Source organism: Perca fluviatilis, chromosome 23 (assembly GCF_010015445.1).
Source record: "Perca fluviatilis chromosome 23, GENO_Pfluv_1.0, whole genome shotgun sequence".
In the NCBI taxonomy this organism is placed as follows: domain Eukaryota; kingdom Metazoa; phylum Chordata; class Actinopteri; order Perciformes; family Percidae; genus Perca; species Perca fluviatilis.
In genome coordinates, this window is record NC_053134.1 from 7,449,560 (window position 1) to 7,475,157 (window position 25,598).

Below are 25,598 nucleotides of genomic sequence, written 5' to 3' on the forward strand. Positions count from 1 at the left end.
AGCTCTGATAGGAAAACAAACAAAGACACACGTAGCGGCCACACTCCTGTCTCTGGCTGCACGCCATCGGCCTCACCACAAACCACAACTTACTGCACAAGCACCCACACATACACACCTACACCCAATCAGCTCCTACCACTATATGCCACAGAGAGTCCAAATCATCTGTTGTATTGCAATACCAGATCTCTAGAGATAACCTCACAAAGCCAAATCATCTGCTATTATTGCCCTGCCACTCCTTGACATTGTGCCATTAATAAGGCCATTGTGGAGGCCACTCTCTGTTTGGACAACGTATAATAGACTCTTTGACAGATTTACTTTGCTCTCTCTCCCTATACCCAGTCCTTTTTTCTCTCTCTTGTGAATACAGCGTGCATATTCCACACTGCCGCTCATCAATAGGCGAGCTGTTTGTTTACCCATTCGTTCCGGGTTGATGGTAAATACATAGAGGTATTCCAGACCAAAGGCTGAGCAAACAGGGGTTACATAAAGGCACAGTACTGCACTGAACATGCACTGAAGACATCCCCCCTGTACGTGCGCGCGCACACACGCACGCACGCGCGCACACACACACACACACACACACACACACACACACACACACTAATGCCCATAACCTCCCTTCAGCTCTTTTTTTTAAGCGACTGGTCTTTCCTGTTCATTCGGTCGACCGTATTTTTCTTTTATTGCTCATTCACTCCGCCCACAGGTAGGTGACTGTAATATAGGCTAGTGGTGAGGGTGGGTGGGGTCAAAGCGAGGCTGGCGTCAGGTGTATATCAACATTGACATTCATTAGAGACCACAGGCCACAGAGTCCCTCACACCGCACTCAGTCGCTGGTTAACAGGCGCAAGATGCTGCTCTGTGGCAACACAAAGGAGACCACAGCTACTTGACATCAATGTCACCCTGCTCTCCATGCACGTACAGTCTGTTCAGCCTGTTGTCCACCACATAATTATAAATTGGCAAATTTTAGTAATTTCAATACATGTGTTTCTTTATTATAATTCAACCTGTCCCTATTGCTCAGTAAGGTATTGTTTTTTTCACATTAAAAAGCAATCACCAACAAAAATGAATATCTCAACAATTATTACAACATTATCTCGATATTTCTATATTAAACCTGCAATAACTGAGTTTCTGGCCTCTTGGGGGAAGCAGAAACAAGCTGTGAATACAACACCTTCATGCAGCATCATCACCTTTTAAGATGATATGTTGAACTTGTTAGCAAACAGTTGCTTATTTACACATTCAGCATTTACGGAGAAACATCATTCATTAAAAGTCGTATCCTAATAAATGCAAGTCTAATATTCCCTCTCTTTTAGCTCTGTTTTTGTTCTCTACCAAGGAAATATCTGGCTCTGCTGCTGAATGCTCCACTATTTTCACCAGTTCAAAGATAACATCTCATTTTAAATGTTTTTATTGAAAGCATTTGTGCATAAGTCTTGATATTTATATGCAATATGGAACTGCTCCAATTCTTTCAAATATTTTACAAGCAAAGTACAGATTAAAAAGGGAAAAGAAGAGAAAGAGAAATGGGAAAAAGAAAAAGAAAAAGAAAAAAAAAGAGAAAGAGTAAGAAAAAAGATATATATAACTCCCCTCTAACTACCCGTTAAGTTGTGTTAAAGTGATGGTTCGGAGTAATTTCACCCTAGGCTGCTTTGCACCTTGACCTCGAGCCAAACAACCCCCCATAAGCCTTTTTCCCTCGTTATAACGTTGGTCGAGTTAGCGTTATCAGCTGGTTAGCTTAGTGCAGGTGCTAATGGATCCACGTTTGTATCTCGTAAATTATCCCACTAATAATGCCCAGAATGATACCAAACTTCTACAGTAGTACAAATAGTTTCTGTAACACTTGCCTGATGGATACTCCTCTCGGCTGCTATCGCGCGAGATCCCGCGAGATCACGCACAGAGCACTACGTCTATTGCCGGAAGAGACTACTGGTAAAGAAGAATCAAGAAGCGAGTGAACAGCAGAAGCAGCTACTGCAGCGTGAGGCGATAGGACAAGATGCCACACAGTTGTATATATCCCGGCTGCGGTTTAAAAGCAATAGATGTTGTGCTCTGTGCGTGATCTTGCGCGATAGCAGCCGAGAGGAGTATCCATCAGGCAAGTGTTATTTAAATATACTTCTGGTGTAGTTACAAACTTTTTAATGCCTGGTTTTATAAGTACAGAAAGTATTTGTAGTACTGTAGAAGTTTTATATCATTCCGGGCATTATTATTTGGGAAATTTAAGAGATACAAACGTGGATCCATTAGCGCCTGCACTAAGCTAACCAGCTGATAATGCTAACTCAACCAACATTATAACAAGGGGAAAAAAAGCTTATGGGGGGGGTTGTTTGGCTCGAGGTCAAGGTGAAAAGCAGCCTAGGGTGAAATTACTCCGAACCATCACTTTAAGTTAGTTAATCTAGGTACAAAATAAAAGGTGACCATATGTTTAAAATTTTTTCCAGTTTATCATTCAAGATAAACCTAATAAGTTCTAGGTGCAATGTGTCTGTTAATTCTGAAATCCACAGTTTCACTGGAGGAACTTCAGCTTTTTTTCCAGAATTTACACAGAATCTTTTTGTCACTATTAATCCATTTGAGACAAAGTGTTGTTGAGAAGCAGTCAGTTTATTAGATGACTCAGAACATCCAAAAATAATCATTCTAGGGTCTGGCTCCAGTAAGGGTTTTAGAATATTGGCTTAGATTCTGATTCAATTTTGGGGTAAAGTGCAAAAGTGGCATCTTGGATGCGCTATAAACTGTATCAGACAGTGTCTGGCATTTATAAAGCAAGTGTGAATATATTGTAAACTTTTGTCCCATGTCATTGGAAATTTGTTGACCCAGCTTTTTATCCCAAGCACACTTTTAAACCTCAGATGAAAGGGCGTTTATGTTCTTAAGAACAGTTCAACGCTAACTTCTTGCTGCTGTTTGGCAGTTTGGTTAAGCTCATGTTTACCCCAAATGTGTTTTCAATGTTTTCCTAGAACCAAACTGTATGATTAAAAAATTGCATATCCTTTTATTTCAGACATCTGAATGCTGTGACTGATTTTTTATATTTAGCCATGACAACTGTGAGACACAATATCTAGATACGAGGATGTATTACTATAGCTATAGAGGGACCATAAGCAATAATACTGAATTATCACCCAGTCTTTAGGCCACTATACTTGATTTATGAAAGCCTTTTGTCCAATATCGTCACCAAGCAACTAGCAGCAGAAGAAAGTGCAGATCTCACATAAGCCACTGTTGCTACAATAAATGAACAAATATGAAACACTGGAGTAGATGAGTTTGTCGAAAGCAGAGAGTACAAAACAGCACCAGCCTCTTCTGAATTTAAATTTCCAACACTGGGAGAGGTGTGTAACATGTAGTATAAGGGCATACACATTTAAGAAGTCTTAAGAGAGATGGACAGCTGGATATTTGCCAACGTAATCATATTATCTTATAGCTTTTAAATTACAAAAACTTACAAATCTAATAATATGCCACTAGAGAAGTTTAATAAAAAAATGTATACTGTATTCTGTGTGCAAACTCATTGTTAGCATTATAATTCAATTCAATCAATTCAATTTTATTTATAGTATCAAATCATAACAAGAGTTATCTCAAGACACTTTACTTTTAACTTTACTCCCATTTAGGAAGAAACCTCGGTGGTGAGAAAAACTTCCTTTATGGGAGAAATCTCGGACAGACCCAGGCTTTTGGTAGGCGGTGTCTGACGGTGCCGGTTGGGGGTGTGATGAACAGTGGCAATAATAGTCACAATAAAGATAATGGAACAGTGACTAGAAATAGTAGTTCATGGCATAGGAGGGCGTTACAGGGTGTAGCAGGGCACAGCAGAGCATAGCAGGGCGTAGCAGGACGTAGCAGGGCACGCAGCAGGACCACGGCGACAGCTGCAACCATGATTTAGGTGCCACCCTAATCCAAGCTAATTATAAAGCTACAGTGGGAGCAGGTTTAACACGACTCACCTTGCATTGAGTACATAATTACATCTGCTCTTATTTACATAGTCTCTGTTAACTTCAAACACACATTGGCAGCGACTGCTGACTGATGACAGCCTGGAGGGTCACAGAGTAAAATGGATGGATGGTGGCAGAGTACAGCAAGTTATAGGTGGGTGTGGGTTCTCTACTTTGGCAAGTGGTCAGCATTGTACCGAAAAGAGACAATTATGACCAGTTAGGCCCTTTCAGAGCCTAATGAGGGGCCACTGTTAGAAGTGTCTGGACAAGAGGTAGTCAACACACACACACACACACAACAATTTTGTGTGCACACAAACCACACTTGTGTGTACAGTATGTGCCAGGACACACATGACGAAACAGGACCCTGGTGAATATTCGGGCGAAAAAAATGACAGATTGAACCTGGACACACATTTTAAACACACCACAGCCATAAACACAGGCAGTCAGCATGCACTAAAGAATACCGCAGACACACACGGACACATCACTTTACTTCTATTGTTATGAGGAACTTCATCACATGTCCTTTAAACACACACACACACACACACACACCAACTCCTGTAACAAAACAAAAGCTTCCCATTAGTAATAACCTTGCTACAGAATAGTGAGGCCAGCTGCAGGGTTCTTCATTCTGCTTGATTACTGTCTGAACAAACCTGTCCAATCAGTCCCATTCAGGGTGCCAGCACTCACGGGAGAACTCTGACCTGACTGACCTCTGCCGAGGGGCTGGCCTCTCAGCCTTGACCTTAGGTGTGGAAGCTTATTGTCGGACACGCCGGCCCCAGCACTCTCACAAAGGCTTGGATGCCAGAAATTAGGCACTTGAGGGAAACTGGAGAACTCCTGGCTAAACTCCTGTTTTCAAAAAAGCCAATTCTAAAAAAAATCAAGTGCAGTAATTAAGGGGAATTTTTTATAGTCGAGAGGAGTGTTGGTAAATGTGTTGGGTGTTTGTTTCCCCCCCCAAATGGTCTATTGTGATGGCAGGCAGAGATAGATTCAGCCTTATTGAGATGGAAAACCCTCGATTTTAAACAGTAAAGTATAACACAAAAATCTCCTCAGCTGCTTCATTACAAAGCACCTTGTTTGACTTGTGCAGAGCCTCCAGTGGAGTCTTGATGAGCCAATAGATAGGATCTTTAATTAGATAGGGACATTGGCCCTCATTTATGAAACGTGAGTACAACCTAAAACAGGCGTAGTACGGGCATACGCCGATTCCTACGCAAAGCTCGGCATTTATCAATTTGAACGTGAGCGTAGGCTGCGAAAAAATCTCACGTCTGGTCTGAACTTCTGTACGCAAGTTTTGGAGTCAGTGTGGACTTGTGGTGCAGCATATAATCAGTTTAAAGGGATACTTCACCGATTTAGCATTCAGCTTTGTATCAGTAGAAACCCGATAGTATTTCTGAATGACCGTGCCTCCCTCCCTCATGTCCCCCTGAGACGAGAGATTTCTGCATTTGGGGCCTGGAAAAAATCTTCCGATGACGTAAAATGACGATTTTTGCGTCATTGGAAGATTTTTGGGCCAGAGGCAAAGGACTACAGCCAGTAGTAGGATCTACTTCCGTATGTTTTCAACACGCCCACGGGGGTTGGACTGCCGAAGTTCGCGAGGTATATTCAGAATGAAAACGACTGTCAGCCATCTTGAATCTTCGCTAAACAGGCTCTCGGTTTTCAGCAGAAAACATTTACAACAATTATCTGCATTCAAACTACCGGACGTGTGTACCACCGGGATACATCGGTACAGATCGGAGAATATGGAGGAAACGTTATTACAGACGCAATACTCGGGCACACTACGTGAGCTTCGCGCACGGAGACCAGCGTGTCGTCACCAATGCCGCTGGCGGCTAGGGGACATCCTCATCGGCTAAGTGGAAAGCTAACGCTAGCTGTCCACCTGTCCCATCCATCCTGCTTGCGAGTGTCTGCTCATTAAACAACAAGCTGGACTACATCCTCCTTCAACGAAACTCCCAACGTGAGTTCAGTGACTGCTGTGTTTTGTTTTGTGGAAACATGCCTGAACAACAGTGTACCGGAACCGGGACTATCCAGCTACCAGGCTGCCTCGCCCGTGGAGGTGGGCTGTGTTAAACGGACTGGTGTAGAAATAAAATCCAACTAGCTACTGCTAACTGCTGGTGGAGCTTGTGACTGTTAAATGCCGACCATTCGACATTCCACGCTAATTCACGCCTGTGTTTATACTCTGTGTTTAGCTACACCAATGCTAGTATACGTTAGCTGAACTTTACGGATCCTGCTTGCAAGTGTCCGCTCATTTAGACCACAAACTGGACTACATCCAACTTCAACGACACTCCCAACGTGAGTTCAGAGACTGTTGTGTTTTTGTGTGGAAACATGCCTGAATAGTGTACCGGACTGTCCAGCTACCAGGCCTGCTAGCCCTCCGAGCTAGAGATGCTCTGTCGCCAGGTAAAAGAGGTGGGCTGTGTTAACACCGAGTGGTGCAGAAATGTGGTGATTTGTATCCATTTAACTGCTAACTGCTGGTGGAGTTTGTGACTGTTAAATGCCGACCATTCTACATTACACACTAATTCACGGCTGTGTTTATGCTCGGTGTTTAAAGCCCACCAAGCGCTAATGCTAGTATGCGTTAGCTGAACTTTACGGAGCCTATAAAGTGTGTGTACTAAATGTAGCCTGTTTCGTATGTCGTTTTTATATAATGTCGTTTTTATATATGTTAAATGTGTAACACCACTTGAGTCACGATGAAACGTTGTTTCGGTATATGGTTGAAATGACAATAAAACCGCGCTTGAGTTGAGTTGAATGCCTCTGTCGGTCTGTCCGGGTCTGTCAAGCGGTGAGCTGCTTGGGAGTGGACTCAAAGCAACGAAGCAGGTGCATTCTGGGATTTGGTGTTTTTCATCCATATAAGACCAAAACACATTTTCTGGCTTTTCTCGGCCTAGAAGGCACCAATTTCAATTTTTTTTTCACATTTCTACTACATAAGTGACCCAATTTAAAGATATATTCAGCTTTCCAGCAGTGAAATATTCCTTTAACAGGAGAAGGAGAAGTCATCAGTTGATCACTTATCAGCAATGGCAGATCTGGCTCTTTTAGAAGACCTCTATGCGCCGGTCTGCAACATTGTTTTAGCCTGTGGGGTTCTGCACAACATCGCGCAGGAAAACACGGTGCCATAAATGTAGTGATGGAGCCAGATGACCCGATGCCCAGAGAGCAGTGTCCAGCACAGCCCCAACTGGGGGCTATACGAAGGAGACAGGATATTATTCCTCGCTTTTAAAAGGTAGCCTATAGTGTTATGTTTGGCAATGATATTCAATACAGGAAACATGACGATGCACAACATTTTTATTTATTCTTCAGGTTTTTGTTTCTCTTTCAAGTGAACGATTTATTTCTGCCATTGAACGAGTTATTTCGGCTTGTTTTTCCAGCCCCTCTGCTGTCAGGAGACAGGGTCGAGGTGGTGGTCCAGCACGGGGGGCGGAGGACACGCACTCTCCCTCAGCTGTTGCCTCGTTCTGACTCATGAAAAAAAAACACGAGTAAAATAAAAGACACTGCATAAACTCCGCTACCGTGTGTTTATTTAAATATAAGTAGGCTACACCTATATGTAGGCCTAAGAGATTGCAATAGAAGCCTGTATATTACTATTAAGGCTATAGAAAATGTGTCAAGGATGTATAAATTAAATAGGCTAAACTTCAGCTGGAGTCCGATTTACTACAGCAACACTGTTGACCGCATCAGTGATCTCTTTCCAGTCCGCATTCTTTCTACAGCCTTTAATACCAGTTTTCAGGCTGCCAAATAGTACACACGTTAGTGCAAATGAACCTGAGATATCAGGGTTTCAATCTCCACCTCTGAAAAGTGCCGCTTCTCAGGCGGATTACGTCTCGCCAGGTCGTAAATTGTAGGGGCGAGGCCTCAAAACCGAGAATATATTGGGGTGTGATATTTAAATTACGATAATTTCCAGCCGCTGCATTTATCAATGTACGACCATTCTTACGCTCTGACTGGTGTGATACGAACTTTTCATGAATCACACGTGAAGCCTGTCGTAAGATGATTTCTGCGCTCATATCTGCGCTGGTTTCTACGTTAGGTTGATAAATGAGGGCCTATGTGTGGCATGTACAGTGGAGGTCAAGAAAGATATTTGGTGTTACTCCACCTGCCAGGACTCAACACTGGAAGTACAGTAGAAAGTCTTAAGTACTGCAACCTCATGTGGAGACTTTCATATAATTAGCTTGGTTTTATTGGCTAATTGTTTCTGTCATCTGCAGCGCAGCAAGATCTGGGTTTAGGAGTGTAAGATAGGGTTAGGTTAATAGGTTTACTAATGGGTTTAGTCTGCCAAAGATCTGTACATTTTTCATTTGTTGTTGTTAAATCTTGTTGACTGCACAGATAAGGGCAGAGGTGAGAATTTAAACCATCCAAACTACAGCTCTACAACGAGGCAATCGATAACATTAGTAAAGGTGTAAAATGGAAAATGACAGCAAAATAAGGTCTGGTTTGAAAATGGCCAGTTTTGTTTAAAGGCATAGAATAATAATATAATAATAAACTCACAGTCCTCAAAGTTGGAGTGCCCTTTGTTGCTTTTTGGCTGACGAGGTGTGGCATCCTGCAGTTTGGAAAGTATGTTCAGCACCTTTGTTTTCCTCTCCTCCATCCTTCTCTCCTTCTCTTCAAGTTTTTGGTCAAGACTCCTGGGCCTCCTCCCTCCAGCTGAGGACTCGACTTCCTTCCATTCCGGATAAATGCCCTCCTCCTCTGTGGGGGCTCCTTTATCTGTGTTGGAACCTGGACCAGAGAGATATAATACAAAATAGATTTTTTTTCTCCGAGTGAAATGTGTTTATCACTTAATACAGGGGTTAACTTTTTTGGTTTGGTATAAACACTGTAATAACCACAGTCCTGAACAAGAAAAAAACACATGGTCGTCTACGTGGAAGGAGCTATTTCGTAAAAAGGCACTAAAACCCATTTCAGGTCCTTTAATGAACATTAATTCTCATCACATTGTTCTCCTAAATGCCACAGTCACACCTCCCTTTCAGAGTCTCACTAAGGAACAGACACTCTCCCCGAAACTTAAACAGCCGTCCATTTTGTCACTGACCAGCCAATTAACAGTCCCATTATCTCTGAATATAAAGTGCACAGAATACACTTGTTGTAGCAGCGCAGAGACAAAGAGCACCATCAATGCAGACTTGGGCATAAGGAGGGCTCAGATTGTCTTTGGCTATACTTACCATTAAAGTTTCGGAATCTTTTCTTCCCGCTACTTTTTGCAGTGACTTTTTACGTGAGTGTTACTTGTGTTAGTGAATGAGCAATAATTCAAATGTGATACATTTGGAGATGGTTCCATTCATTAGGAGGAGAGAGCTTGACCAGTCGAGTAGCTGACAGGCAGCAGATTCATCAAGCCTTCCAAACATGGTGGCGCGGATTCATTCATCCCGTCAGTGAGCGTACAGAGGTCAGCAGCCCAGATTGATGGAGCCATGTCTCATTTGACAGGCCATCTTCCACCACACTGCACACAATCACACGCTCCCATCAGCCTCCATGTCCTCCTGAAGCCTCAATGTCACCACAACAGACGACAGGATGAGAAATCTATTCATCTTTAGAGCGCAGAATTAATAATTTATTGTATTTTTTCTCATATGCAACATAAAGCAAATGTCTGGGTTGTCTACAGTGACTTGACGATGAATGTGATGTGAAGATAATAGTTTTCAAAAACCTTTTCTTCAAATGCATCATAAATAACATTAAAAGGAAACCTGTGATTTTTTTAAAATTACTTTTTAATAACTAATCAAAGAATTGTTCTATACAATATACAAGTATAAAATCATCACAGACCAATGGACCGTGGCCCTGGGAGTTTGATGCACAGAAACTTAAGAAAACACAACACATGTAAATCATGAGGAAGGTCAAACATACTGAAACTATTCCATCAGTAAGCATGACAGTGTGCAGGAGTTTTCTTATTTTTATTCAAGATATATGCAACTATAGCATGTTAAGCAGTTTTTGGTGTACTCGGAAAACATTTTGTAACTTCCTCTTTTTGCGCAACTTTATGTATTTGTTCGGGTTTCCTATATTAGTAAAGATGTCTTCTTCATTTTATTATAGCGTTTTATTTTTTGTAGCGTGTGGAACGCTCGAAGGCCACATACAAAGGTGAAATCTACAAATTGCTTGTTTTGTCTGATCAAAAGAATCAAAATCAATAGATTCAATTTGCAGGGATTTTAGACAGAACAAATCCTTACATTTTGGAGGTTGTTAAATAAAATGTTTGGAGTTTTTCCTTTATAAAATTACCCTATTAATTATTAAGTATTTCTTGATACAATCGGTCACTAAATAGTCACTAAATATTTCAACATTGGTTAAAATCCATAATTCCTGACAGTTTCTGTAATGTACAATCTTTAAAGCAGGGTGAAATCTTATCTAAAATTATTCAGGATTTGGTTTCATCCTTTTAAAACCCTCCTATCCTAACCTCCAACATGGCCTAATCCATGAATGCACAGCAGTCATTACTGGTCAGTTCAAGCTGGAAACAAGAGCCCATCTAAAACACACAGAGCAGGTTACCATACCAACCACAGCATCTGAACATAGCAGATAGCTGGATTTGGCTGTGAGTGGCCGAGTCAAATCCCCTTGCTGATCTCGAAAAGGCCACTGAAGACAATAAACACACACACACACACACACACACACACACACATTACAAACACACCGCCCACCCTCCGTTCGACTCTCTCCAACACACACACTGCCGGGCCTTTACCATCCAGCGCACCAGGCAGAGGCAAGAAGGTTGGACTTGTATCTCTTTCTTTGCATGTTTGAAAAAGGGATGAGCATCAGCGAGACAATCAGTGTGCCAAGGCTATTCACTGATGCCACCCAGAGCCTTCACTCCTCTATCTGCTGAAATAATGGCAGAATAGAAGCACGGTGGAGTAAAAAAGAAAATCCTTGGCAATTTATTATTCATGGGGAGGGGATTTTCCTTTCAGGGCTCCTTTATCGAAGCCTTTCCCAACACGTCACCCTCTCTATCAGCCCTGACAAGTGCCAATCAAAGGGCTTGAGACCAGGTTTTTGGGGAAACGCTGGAGGATTTCGAAGACAATAGCCAATGAGTCCACAGTGGCGGTGGCTTAGAGACAATGGTGACATGGCTACACTGTCAGTGTGTGGTCCTCTGGGGGGAAACGATCCTTGCTTAGTACACGACTAATCTCTGCTTGCGCCATCTCTGTCTTTCTGGAGGCTAATCTGTCCCGTAGCTTCCTCAGCTTTCTGGAACAATTCTCCAGGGTCAGTTCAGATTAGTGCTCTTTGTGGCCCCGCACATCGCTACATTCATTTGGATGCTAACATCTTTAGTAGCAGCTGAATGTTAAACACTGGAGTGAACGCAGAGTGACCGGGGCAGCGGGGAAACAGTCATGAAACAATTATGAGGGGAGGGATTATTCTACCTATGAATTCCTGATGAGCAGAAATGGACAAAGGTCTTAACATGAGCCTCACTGGGGAGCAGGAGCATCTTATCCCAGCTGATTTCTGTCTTCACTTTAATCTCAGAATTGCTTAACCATTGTTGATTGATCCAAAGACAGGTGGGCAATTCATGGCTACTGAATGGGAAGAAGAAAAATTGTTTTTAAAAAGATTATTAATATAATTATTATTAGTTGAAGGGTCATTCCACATTATTTTATACACTCATTACACGGTGCACTATTTACACTTTAAATTGCATAATGTCTTATCAAGCTGAGAAAAATATACTTAGCTTTATAGCAACTTTTCCCACTAAGATCACCAACTAGTTGTTACCTGTGTCTGTTGTCTGGTGCTGGACAGGTATGTCATACAGTGGGTCTATCTGAAGCTAAAAACAGCTGTCTGTTGCTAGAAGCAAGGTTTTTAAGAGAGACTTAAAAGTTAAAAGTTCAACTGCTGGCCATAAAACCAAAACTGTAAGCAGAAAGACACTAAAAAGAGGGCTGTGGGGAACTGATAAGCACTACAAGCAACCCCTTTAACATTACATACATAATACATATTAATCTTCTGATTGGTGATATACAAATTTTGATTAAAGCAGCTTTACATTTTCTATCATTTAAATGTAAAAAAAGAAAAATCTTTGGCATTTTTGCTTGATAAATAACTTAAATGATTCACTGAATTCACAAACAATTCAACAAATACTATATATTTTCAACCTTACTTCCCTAAACTTAAGTGTTAATCAGCATTTGGTCATGTGAACTGATCAACTAATCCAGATGCAAATGGTGCCTCAAGCCCATTTTCTCAACTGTCTCATATACAGTGAGTCATAATAGGGTCATTCCCTCCATTACTCGGACTCCAGGGTAACCAGATCTCACCTATCCACACAAAGACATGCCACACACTGGGCATCTTTTAGAGACTGCCTGACCTGAGGCGTGACCCCTCCACGCCCTGCTGATGACCCTCCTCCCTTTCCTTCTCCCCCAGAGTGTGACCATGCCTTTGGCCTCCAAAAGGTCAAAGCACACATCAAAAGGTGACATCTTTTTTCACAAGTTGAGTTTGCCTAATTGTAATAGGGTAGTTAAACAGGGAAAGCCTTGTCGTAAAATGTGTAAGGAGCTAAAGAAAAGCTGCATTTTAAAGCCGAAGGGAATTCTAGACACTGTATGACAATGAATGTACATTGTATACATTTAACAAGTTGATAAATCAATCATTTTTTAAATCATATAAAACTTATTCCTGGTTGCACAAGAAATCAAGTAACATATTGCACAGTAGAGTCAACAAGTGTCTATATAAATGTCAATATGTTCCAAGGCCCTAGACCAACTAAAGGCTGATTTATACTTCTGTGTAAAATCTACGCTGTTGCTACGCACATAGGTACGTGAAGACACAAACATACGCCGGACCCTAGGCCGTAGCCTGACGTGCACCTCTCGAAAAACATAACTACACGTCGCAGCGACGCACGCCGCTCGGCCGTGGCTTGGTAGCATTGCATTTCCCCCAACTCATTACCTGGTTCTCCTTCTCCATAAACAACATGAAATCAAGGAGAGGGTTAACTTTTCCTGCTTAAGATTTCCCACCGTGGTCAGAAAGCAGAGGGGAGACACTTTGTTTCTCTCACTATGACTCTAGTCTGAATCGTCGTTCATTCACCATTGACTTTGCCTTTTCGCTAAAAGAGTACTTTTACACCTCAATTAAGATTAGGGACTTGGTATCATGGAGCAGGTGGGCAGAGATATCCTGATTCTGACTCCTCATTTCCACCAGATGCACAACGGCTGCGGACCGGCTCCGCTGCGTGTCTCCTGCGTGCTCCGCCGTCCGTCAGTACCCACCAGGTCCGGATTTGATGCGGCACGGCTGCGGCCATGACTGACAGCTGTAGTCACGAGGACCCACAAGTTCGCAAATTCAGGTAGAATAGAACCACAAAACCACCACCAGTTAGTTTCCATCCAGAGGAGTAGAGGGGAAAGGACTCTGAGCTGTGTTTTCAAGGTGTAGTGCAGGGAAAAATGATCCGCCGTGAGCAGGGTGTATTTTATTTTGAAAATTAACCGGATGTTTTATTTTGCTTCTGTGCTCGACTTCCTGTCCCGCACTATCTGCCGTGTGCTGAATTCCTGCGGAGCTTTCCGGCGTCCGGCAAAATTAGAAGCTCTGCATATCTGCTGCGGAGGGGCTGCGGAGCTGGGACGCAGTCGGAACGCAGACGTTCTGCAGTCAGTGGAAATACACACATTGACTTTAATGGAAACCTAATGACTCCGCCACAGTTTCAGAGCCGTTACGCATCTGGTGGAAATCCACAGTTAGTCCCTACTATGGCTTTCACAAAAAAAATGGAGGGTCCAGCAATTCCCATAATGCAACTCAAAAGCATGTCCTCTGCCTGATAAAAGTCTTTTAAACTTCACACCCCCGGTTTAAAACTGAGGCAGTTTAAAAACTATTAGTTTCCAAGCCAAAGCCGAGATAACCCTAATGACATGATTAGGGGTTATTTTCTCAGACTTTATAAAGCTATTCCAGAACCTCAAGGGAAAAAAACATTGTAGGAGCTCACCTTTCAGCAGCCCTGGAAACTAATTTCCTGTGATGCAATGTTTCAATCACTCCTTATGCTTATCAGCAGGAAGATGCTTAATGGGGGCTGCGGTGGCTCAGGAGGTAGAGCTGTCAGAAGGTCGATGGTTTCCTGCAGTCTACATATTGAACTGTCCTTGGGCAATATACTGAACCCCAAATTGTGAATGTGTGTGAATGTTTATCTGATGAGCAGTTGGCAGCTTGTATGGTAGCCTCGGCCACCAGTGTATGAATGTGTGTGAATGTAATGTGTAAATTGCTAGAAAAGCTCTATATAAATGCAGTCCATTTACCATTCCATCAAATTGTTTACATAATTGTACTTAAATGCTACGTCTTAAATGCTATGTTTGAGTTCAAAGGTTTGACCTCTAATCTCTAATGGGTTCTATGTGCGAAGTATCTTCCAAACAGGTAAAGGTGTTTATAGCTGTGGGGAGAAAAGCCTGCTGTCGTAGAGAGGGGCGAGACGTGATAAACCATACAAATGTAGATAACTGAACACACACCTTCGGAGAGTCTCTCTTTAAAGGAAATAAAGTGGTGCACTCGGTCGTACACATAAAAACTGTCGGAAGGTTCTGTGTGAAGAAAGAAAAAAGAGAGCTTGAGGGGAAAGTTTCAAATCCTGCCTACTTTCTTACATCTACACACACCTAGTCAATTGCTGCATAAAGTGGGCATGCTTGTTGGATTGTCAGTTTTTTAAATCTACAAAAATTGACAGATGCAGCACCCCAATGACACCTTAAATCAGGATAATCCCAAAACGATTATTATTCCTGCAAGTTTTGTGAAAACTGATGTCAAAATGTTTCGATAAATGGATTGTCACAACACAGCCTGATGTATAGTTCCACCCTCCTCTTCTCCTGGATGTATTTCATCAAAAACACCACAAACACTTAGAGGTAGATTTACTAACACTAGCGCAGTTTACGCTGTGTCTGTTTATGCAAGTTCGGTAATAGCTATGCTATGCATCCTCATTTTGCGTAGTATTTATCAAATCTGACACCCATCAGGCAATCAGCGCATACTCCGCCCTCTAGAATAATTAGCGCGCCTCTAAAAGAGCAAAGAATGGGCCCGCATGTATCTATCATGGATCTTCCTATGGGAAAAAGAAAGCGCAAGCTTAATTTAGTGATGATGAAATTGACCTATTAGTGCATGAAGTAACAACAAACGTGAACATATTACAGTGCAGAACATCCACAGTTGATAAAATCAACTCGTTATCATCTACACGGAGAGAAGTGGAGGAGGGAAAAAAAAATGGTGGCAAGGCATAAAGCGCAGAACAAAAGAGAAGGTAGCATACAACCGGGCACAATCAAGGAGAACCGGTTCAGGTCCACCAGAAATAGACACATTATCTACTATTGAAGAGGTGGTGCAGCAAACACTCGTTGCCGAACAGGTGGAAGGTGTGGACGGCATAGATACTGCTGAGATCTCTGTAGAGAATGAAGGTATGTGTGGTCTGTTATGATACTGTTGTGTTGGCTTTATGTATGTATACATATGTTTATATCATGGATATGTCAACCCAACCGATGGGGTTAAGTCAAAAATGGAACAGACATGGAGGCGTTTTTGGTCTAAACGGTTAGCTGCAGCTTGGCCCTCAGACATATCAATCTCTGATATGATGGATGCATTTGTTACATCCTCTAGGAATACAGCATACCATGGACCATTAGTGCTATGGAACAATGACTGATACTGGTACGAGTGAGTCACCAGCGAGAATAAAACAGATGAAGATGAAGATGGGAGGAAAAAGAGCCGGCAAGTTCAAGGGCGGCTCTGCAGTTCCATGTGATGACAATACCTCGGCAGACCTTTTTGTCTTTGGCTGCCAGTTTTCCAGTGTTTGTGGTCTGTAGAGTAAGCACTGCCTCAGAACCATCCCTCATGAATGTACACAAGCCGGCCACACAGGTGAAGGTGATACTGCGAGCCAGCTGGCCCTGGTAAGGATTAGCGGGCTTAAGTGTACCGGAGGCAAGGGAACGCCAAACACAGTGCTGACAGTGAGGAGACAATGGCTCATCATAAAGCAGAGCTGACAGGGACTGAGTGGGCTTTTACCGGATCAGACACTAATGGTGAAGGCTCTTGTATTGATTAACTATTGTTGTTATAGGCTCTTAAAAGGGAGCACAGTTTAAACAGAGATGTGATATGTCATAGCAGCACACACAGATCGGGAGAAATAATTATTTTCTGGGTAGATTTAAGGGATGCCGTACCGTGATTGGACTCGCAAGGAGAATTGGTGGATCTGAACATGTTGCATGATGGACTCAGGTCTATGATCCAGGAAGATGGTGACCCAGAACCTCCTTCAGACTGATCCTGCAAGGAAACAGAATACATGATAACCAAACTTGGCCTGTTATTAGTTGCAAAGCCAATACATTTTTATATTTACTTCCTCTCAGGAATTTGGACAGGTATCAATCTTTTAATTTGCAAGAAAGAATAAGCATAACATGTCTAACTATTCCCTTTAAAATTGGGGGGTATCACTAAAAGAAAATAAAAAATATTCCTAACTCTAACCCAGAACCAGCATCTCTCCCTCTTCCCAACATCAAACATACCACTGCTTTATCAGTTTATCTTCCTCTGAAATAATCCAGTGTCTGGATACTTGGTTTAGTGAGGTGCATTATGCTAATGTTCGTATGAATCGTGCTCTGAGCACTCCAGCTCATCATTGTGGTTCAGCATAATTGCAGGGGGCTTATGAGTCTCATTCATGCTTTTCAGGGGCCCTCTGTCATTCCTCATAAAGGGGAGATTAATCGTAGATCACGTGGAGCACCTGCGTCCATTCCACTGCAGCCCAGCATGCACAAGCCCTATTTACCCCCCCTGACCCCTTACCCCTGTCTGATCCTAGTGGTGGTGCATCCTCTAAAAGAATCCCACCGTGTCGGCCCTTTAGCCGACCGTACCCCCCTGCGACAGAGCAATGAGCTGGTGTAAAAGCCTGCCTGCTCCTGTACTGTCAGGCCTCCCCCCTCCTGCAGCCCGTGACTGATTAACCACACACCTGCTGCACGCCGCGTGCCCTCCGTTATATTGTGTCTCAATTATCAACAATTTGGCTCGTCTTACTGGAATGACAGTTATAAATGAATCCGAGTTCAAGTTTGTAAAAGGGGGTCTTTGTGTGTGAGGGTGACTGTGTGAACCAGGTTTGGGGTTATTGTCTGATAGGAGCTGATTCTCGGAAGGTCTAGTGTTTGCTCACTGCTTTTGGAGGAAATCTGATAGATGAACGGAGGAGGGGGGTAGAAAGTGAAAAGCGGTTTCACAAGAGGCAGCGTCACTCACCGATTTGTTTTCCTGTACTTTCCCTGCAGAGTCACACCTTTCGGAGATGCTGCCAGCTGTGAGGGGCCTCAAAACACCTGACAAAACCACACAAGACACAGCGTCAAGCTAAAGGGAGAGAAAGCAATTGTGTATTTGCAGGCGTGTGTGTACGTGCATGTGTGTGTGTACATAAGTGTTAGCCTCCGGCGCACACTTACATGCAGTCCTCTTTTGTACTTGTGTGTGCACAGATATGAGTAATGTAGTGTATTAGTTCCAATTATGGCTCTTAACCTCTGAGCAAATAATGTAGAGCAACAAAACCCTGGAGGAGCACCTGTCTACAGAAGCGTGCCAGGTGCAAACATTGTTCTGGAGACACAGAGAGAGGAAAGACAAGCTTCCAGCAAACTCAGACAGATTTTGTCTTGTTGTAAACATTGGTGGCACAGAAGCATGAATACCCAAAACAAAGGCACCGTGATTATTATTTGTCTCTTTTGCTGGTTAAGAGTCGGTTCATCTACGTTACAAAAACCTAACTCTGATGAAATCTAGCTATGGAGATACATTTAGTTTTAATTGTTCAGATCTTGAGACATTTGCCTCTGATGCAGCCATGCCAGTACAATGGAACTCAATGGAATTTCAATGGTGTTGCTCATATATAAAAAATAAATATCAAATTTTTTCCGAAGACTATTTCTTCAGTAGGAAGCGGTGCCAATTAAAACTGTTCACAGTGAGGTCTGTGTACTATCCAGAGTAAAGGGACGGCCACATAGTCTGGGGTTTTCTTAAAACAAATTAGAGATGGGAAAGACACAATGAATCATACAAAAAGGTGCACAGTTGAATCATACAAAATGATGCATCGGTTTCAGGCAATTCTATCTCAAAGGCATTCATGGTGTTGCATTTGTTTGTAGTACATAAAAAAGTAGTCTTGCATTGCCAGACCTAGCTCCACAGCGCTGCGGAGGAGGGTCTGGCTAGTCCACACAGCATTCCAGGATGGAAGAAAAACGTGATCTGGTTTATTGGTATTTTTTTAAACCAATCACAATCGTCATGGGCAGCGTTAAGCTCCACACGGAGCCACGGTGCCGCTGCAAAATAGCAGGAACTTGTTTTGGTGGAACATGGTGAGAAAACTTAGATTTGACAGATAGTCTAGCTAGCTGCCTGGATTTACCCTGCAGAGATCTCAGGAGCAGTTAACCATAGTCCTCAGAAATCAACCGAGTTTTAAATTCCAACACAAAGAAAGCAGAAGGAAACGGACATCGGCCGAAAAGACATGCATCCGGTGGAATTTCCTGCGGCACCGGAGCAATCCCGGAAGTGGAAAATCGTGGATATGGACTAATAAAAAAGTGACAGAAGTAGCTGTGTGAAGAATAATTAATAAAGGAGCTTGAGATAAAATGGTCAAATTCTCCTAACTTTATCACCCGAACACACCTGGCCAACAATTACAATTGTTGGTCCGATGTTGAAAAGGTGTGGCGCTGTTCGGCCATCTGACAAACACATAAAAATAAGGGTTTCTCCATTTCAAAACACAGTGTATCACTGTTTTTTATTGGCCAACCAGAAAACATGTGCAGGTCAGAGTTGAAGAAAGATTAACTCTGGACTGTGAGATAGCACCAAAACAGAACTCTATTCCTGGATTTGACTTTTACACTGGTTTTAAATTAAGTGACTGAGCCAATATCCACTGAGATTAAAAGTGTCAGTATACCTCAATTTGTCAGATGGTCGAACAGCATCTGAACCCCTCTTCCTCCACAGCTTTCTGATGACAGAATTGTGGGGACATTGGGGTGTATTGTATTGGGATAGAGAGAGAAATCTCAGAGAGATATCCAAAAACCTGGACAAATAAACTCAAAACTATCTGCATACTGTTCTATTGGTTGAACCTTTAAACGTCTACAGTGTTTATCTCACTTTCCGATGTGTTATCAGACTATAAACAACAGGCACTAGACTGAATGGGTTTTGTGCACACAGTCGTCTCAGTTTCTTATCTGTTGTTATGCATGCTGTGCTTGGTTCTAAGTGTCTCCAGGTATCTTAGTCGGACTTTCCCGGTTAATGATCCACTCCAGCAGTTTGATCTTTATTAATATGGCACATACTGATATCCCTATAAACCTTGCCTCTGAGCTGCCACACCTTCGGAGAAAAGCAGTTAAGAGCTCGCAGCGGCATGCCTGGGAGCAGATGAGAGGCGGTATCACAGCTCGTTAAAAGAAAAGCTGCTTGCCGCCATAAAGGCATCGCTTACTCTCAAGGCCGCCCGCGGACCGAGAAAACACACCTACAGTGTTATGTTTTCCCCACGCTGTCTGGTCACGCATGTTTTCACCACACACGCATACAAGCACACGCACGCAAGCACATGCACGCACGCACGCGCACACACACACACACACACACACACCTGTCTGCCTGCTCACTGTTAAAGTGACGGTTTTTTGCTTATCAGACGATCTTATTCAAACTGTCAGAAAGATTTATCAGAGCAGGAGGTTTACACACAGTTAACTGAGATTACTTGCTTGTCACAATTGGCTTTATAAAAACACTTGTCTCACTCAAACACACAATCACAAATAAACCACAGATGGTTTGGATACTTTTTGACTGAAAAAAGAAGTTTCAGTAACTAGAAAGGAAACTTAATGCTGACACAAAGTGTGAACTTCCTCTTTTGGCTATTTGCAGTAACAAGCTGCCTGCATCAAATGTATTTGTATGTTTTGCTGGCTTATGTTTAATCCTGGACCTTAAACTGTGTGCATGTTGTTTTCCCTCAAATGTCAATGTCACTTCTTCTCATTTTATTTATTTAGCAAACACTTTGTCTTACTGAGAAAATGGATATTGGTTCTTCATGGAGAAGTTTGGTTTTATCATAATAGTTGTTAAATGTGAAATTTCATTAGGGTGCATTTAATGCTACATTTAATCCTTTATCATGTTTCAGAAAAAAATGGGCTTTCATTTATACATCATTATATAAATCTGCATCTTTTTCATGAAGCGCTATACCTGCTGAAGTCAATCCTTGATCATACTGCATCCTGAGAACGGACCAGTCCTGCACCGGTGAGAGCTCCTCCTCCTGACTGAAGGGACTCAGCAGGATCTCGGGCTCCGGTCGGTCCAGGAGGAGCAGCTGGACCCGGGACAGGGAGCCCAGATTCCCGGAGTCACAGCCCACTGTCAGCGCTGCCAGGCCAGGAGACAGCTCTGCAGGGGGAGAAAACAAAGTCTGAAATACTAGAAAAATATCCTGCGGCGCTCCAGCACGTAACAAATAACTATGTAACTTCTGTCAGACGGGTTTGCTTTTATGTAGAGGAATCATTTGGAAATTTAAACAGACCACTGATGGGTCTGCAATGCAGCTGCTAACAATAAGCAGACACAGTTATTGCATCTTGCATTTAGACATAGACTCCATCCATGCAATTTCTGCTTCTTATCCGGGGTCGCGTCGCCATGGCAGCAGGCTAGGCAAGGTAGTCTAGACATCCCTCTCCCGAGCAATGTTTTCCAGCTCCTCCTGGGGGATCCCTATGCGTTCCCAAGCCATATAAGATATATAAACTTTAGGTCTACCCCTACCAGTTGGATGTGCCTGGGATACCTCCCATCTGATCACATGCCTGAATCACCTCAACTGGCATCTTCTCTCTTCTTCGATCTCGGTCCAGATGTCTGAACCCGCTCCTTTACCCTATCTATAAGGGTGAGCCCAGCCACCCTTCTCAGCTCACCAAAGTTATTGTAAAACATCCAAAGGAGAGCATGAATGTGTGTACCAAATATCATGGCAATCCATCTAAAAGTTGTTGAGATATTTCAGTTCGAAGTGGACCGACCGACCAAATGACAAACAGACATTGCCATCCTAGAGCCATGCTACAAGCATGGTTAAAAAGGTGAATGAAAATAAAGTACTTAAAACAATTGTCAAAATATAAGATTAGAACATCCTGTAAAATGTACAACTGTTGACCTTTTGAAAATAATAACCCACAATTAGCTGGAACGACTTGTTGAACTGGATCATGAAATTCTTGTAAATTACACTGCTTACTCTCCACACAACCCCGACCCCCCCACCCCAGAACACCCCCCTCAGGCTCCAAAGTTCTCATCGTCACACCCAATTAAAAGCATATCAGTGACAGTGTGGCTCGGTGCCCCTGCAAATCCCACGCTGGCTGAGTGTGGAGCTGCCATTCCACTCCGAGGGGATTTCACACAACACACATTGCTGCAGGTACCCCGCCACACACACACACACACACACACACACACACACACAACACACAAAGTCTTTCCCAGCAACATCTCAAAAAGCTGTCGGAAATCCCTTTACATTATAAAAGCTTCCACAGACAAAAGGTTTTCCGATTGTCTAAATTGTTACGCAACGTGTCCACTCTCCCTCCCACACACAAACTCCTGTAAAGTGTTTTCAGTTAGGAAGTCACACGTGTCTGTAGGTGTGCTGACGCTAGGTAAAGTAACCCCTCGGGGTAGAAAAAAGGAACTGTTGCTAATAAATTAACGAGTCGTTGAGAGGAAATCCCTGGGATAACTCTGGGTGTAACATAATGTGGTGGGACACACTTTCAGTTAGGCTGGGTATTAGTCCATCATTAGCCAAAAGTAGCTACAAGATTGAAAGACACTCAGCAAACACAGTGGCAGATAAATGATTAATCTTGTGATTAAGGTGTTGGACACACTGGTTACCACCCACTTAGAGTCAGAAGAACGGAACACACACTTCTAATTCAAATGCTTTATACTTTGGCAAGATGAAGTTTGAGAGAAAGGCAACTATTTTAAAACTTCTGAGTTAAATAACCGGAATTTATACAGTAAACTTTTAACAGGATGCTCATGTGCACCAGAGCTGTGCAATTCAAGTCAAGTCTCATGTCCTTATAACCAAAATATCAAAAGTCAAATGCAAATATTTCACATCTTTGAATGCTGAACATTTCAGCGACTCAGCATTTGTGTCAAACTGGCTCTTCTGCCCAAAACTTTCCACAACAGAGCGGTCTGAGTACACTCACTTTCAACTCTGATCACGAGGGTCATCAACTGAGATGTGCACGGTAGAATATAATCCACTGCTGCTTGTCTCGATCATAACTGGTGAAGCATCATGTTGCTGCCAGTATTCTCTCACATTTTGGGTCATTTTGGATGGGGCCTATATGACCTGGGATCTCTTTCAGTCACTTAGGTCTCCTTTTTTAGACAATAAATGTATGTTTGGATATATTTTCCTTAGATCTGTTTGCTCAACTGAGCAATTAAACAAATTTGCTGAGAGACAAATGGAAGCTTCTTGCATGCATAAATGTCTTGCCTATGTATCTGTATGTCTTTTTTAGTATGTCTCTGTTATTTATTATTGCTCTTTGTGCCCTTCAGCCGCTTATACTTTCACCTTTTGCAAGCGAAAACAGGGCCTGGGTCCCCAACATACAAGATAAAATATTCTTCTTAGTTCTGCCACTTTGTGATTGAGCCTGATAACATATCTGTATCTTTCATTAAAAATCCTGCTCAGTGGAGCTTTAAATCAGTCACATTCTATACAAATGTAAATTGTGCTTCTTGACAGTCTGATAAAAATCAGTCTGGAGCATTAGCTCACATTTGGCAGAGCTTTCGGCTTCAGCCCCGAGTTGATTTTATCACGCTGTGGTTGCTATGGCAGCGGTCGACCTGATCCTTCCATATCCTCGGGGCAAAGGTCTTCAGGGTCAGATGAAGGTTTGGGGTCAAGCAAGCAGGTTAAACACCTTGTCGGGGATTAGCGGGCTATGAGGGAGGTGGAGGAAGTCTTCATTGGCTAATGTCTCTCTCAGCAGCTCACTGAACCACCTCCAGGACAGACACGCGCACGCACACACACACACACACACACACACACACACACACACACACACACACACACACACACACACACACACACACACACACACACAGGGTATCTATCACAGGCATGCACACACACATTTTCTCTGCTTTTGTTGGCCAACATGGGCTGACACAAAGACCTGACACATTGAGCGCTCAGATAAGCCCATCACCGTCTGTAATAAGGTAGAAGTCACGGAGGAAGGACAGCATGTCTAATTAAGACATTACTGGGAGCCACAAAAAGATGGAAACAACATAAAAAAACATTAAGTACAGTGCTCAAATATGTAATATGTATTTAAACAAAATTAATAGCACATTAATAATGTTAATCTAATAATGAAAATCAGTCTGAAAATCAGGTTTGATAATCAATTAATCGTGTAAGTCATTCATCAGGCAAGAATTCCTGATCAATGAATGAATTAATTTGCTGGTTTTCTATGGTTTATATCATTGTAAATGTACGTAATACCTTTCACTTTGGGACTGTGTGGCCGACAAAACAAGTAATTTTAAGATGTTACCTCTTGGGCTCTTTCAAATGGATTCATTTTCAAAATTTTACAGACAAAACACTTGATAAAATTATGGAAAACAAGAGTCTACAGTCACGCTAGCAGCTCTGTGAGATGCTTTGAGCTAAATGCTATAATATGAGCATGCTCTCAATGACAATGCCAACATGTTGATGTTTGGCAGGTATAATGTTTACCATGAACAGCATCATAGTGTAGCGTGTTAGAATTAGGGATAGACCAATTATCGGCCCGTTTTTTGGCAGTCTGCAGATTATCTGTTTCAGCGTTTTATTTGCCTGATAACCGATAAAGTTAATTAATTAAAAAGTGCACTACTTTGGCTCAGCCATAGCTGTGTCTGTCCTTGTGCTTCGCTTTAACTCACCACTCAGTCTCACTTAATGTCGCGCCCACAACACTATCTTTTATTGTGTATTATGTTGAACGTTTCTAATTTATTAAATAATTGCTTAAAGCATCTAAACAAGTCCCAAGTTCTTAATTTTCACTTAAAGATTTCCATTTTCACTGTAAATGCATCGGTTTCATTAAATACTAATAATCCGTATCAGCCATGAAAAACCAGTATCGGTTGATCGCTAGTTAGAATGCTAACATTTGCTAATTAAAGTTAAAAACTCCCAGTGGCCTGGCTCCCCGCTACATATACAACCTCCTCAGCCCCCACTCCACCGCTACAGTAGAGTCCTCCATTCTTCTGAACTGACCTCCTAGTCATCATAAAATCAAACTACAAGCATAGAGGGGATCCCGCCTTTGCGGTCACAGTCCTTAAACTCAGGAACAATCTCCCACTCTCTCTTAAATCAGCCCTTTCCCTATGCTCATTTAAAACTCAACTCAAAATCTACCTTGTTTCCACTTGAATTTTGCCCTCCTGTTTGTTTATTTAGCTGACTTGTTCTGACTGTATCTATGTTTGTCACTTACCTCTTTACTAGGGCTGGGACGATATGCTTTTGTCCCGATTCGATTCTTTCCCAATACATGGGTACCGATTCCATTTGTGTTGCTTTTTTCATTTATTGCGATTCCAGAAGTTTTGAGAGTATTGCGATTTTCTTTTCCTTCTTAAACAAAAGTTGAATGATACACTTCCAGAGACAATATGTCATGAGACATTTCTAAAACCTAATTATTTTCTGAAAAGAATGCACATGTCAGTCAGTCTGACATTTATTTCATTTGTAAAGAAGTACATAAATTAAGCTTAGCGTTCATGCAGACACGGAAGTCATACGCCCGCTGATTGAATTATCATTCCTATCAGACACACACCAATCACAGCCATTCTCACATCAAGGCGGTCCTTTAAAATGTGACTCCGAAAAGAATTGATCATAAAAAACGTTTTTCCCCCCACCGCATAGTCTTTACCATGTCTTTTATTATCACTGTAGAACACACTAAATGTGCTCTATGAATAAACTAAACTTGAAGC

The 25,598-nt window shown here is 42.3% G+C and overlaps 1 protein-coding gene across 4 annotated transcripts in view; it reads right to left on the minus strand.

Moving 5' to 3' along the window:
- LOC120553151 (mediator of DNA damage checkpoint protein 1) overlaps positions 1-25,598 on the minus strand; it is a 72,143-nt gene that overhangs the window by 27,395 nt on the left and 19,150 nt on the right. For all 4 annotated transcript variants that reach the window (XR_005638120.1, XR_005638119.1, XR_005638121.1 and 1 more), the window contains exons 7-10: positions 20,709-20,909; positions 17,664-17,740; positions 16,571-16,676; positions 8,694-8,927 (exon numbers count right to left, since the gene is read on the minus strand). Coding sequence is in view for 1 of the 4 variants with exons in the window: in XM_039791250.1 (XP_039647184.1) it covers positions 8,694-8,927; positions 16,571-16,676; positions 17,664-17,740; positions 20,709-20,909 (618 nt within the window). In the remaining 3 variants the exon portion in view is untranslated. The remainder of the gene's footprint in view (positions 1-8,693; positions 8,928-16,570; positions 16,677-17,663; positions 17,741-20,708; positions 20,910-25,598) is intronic.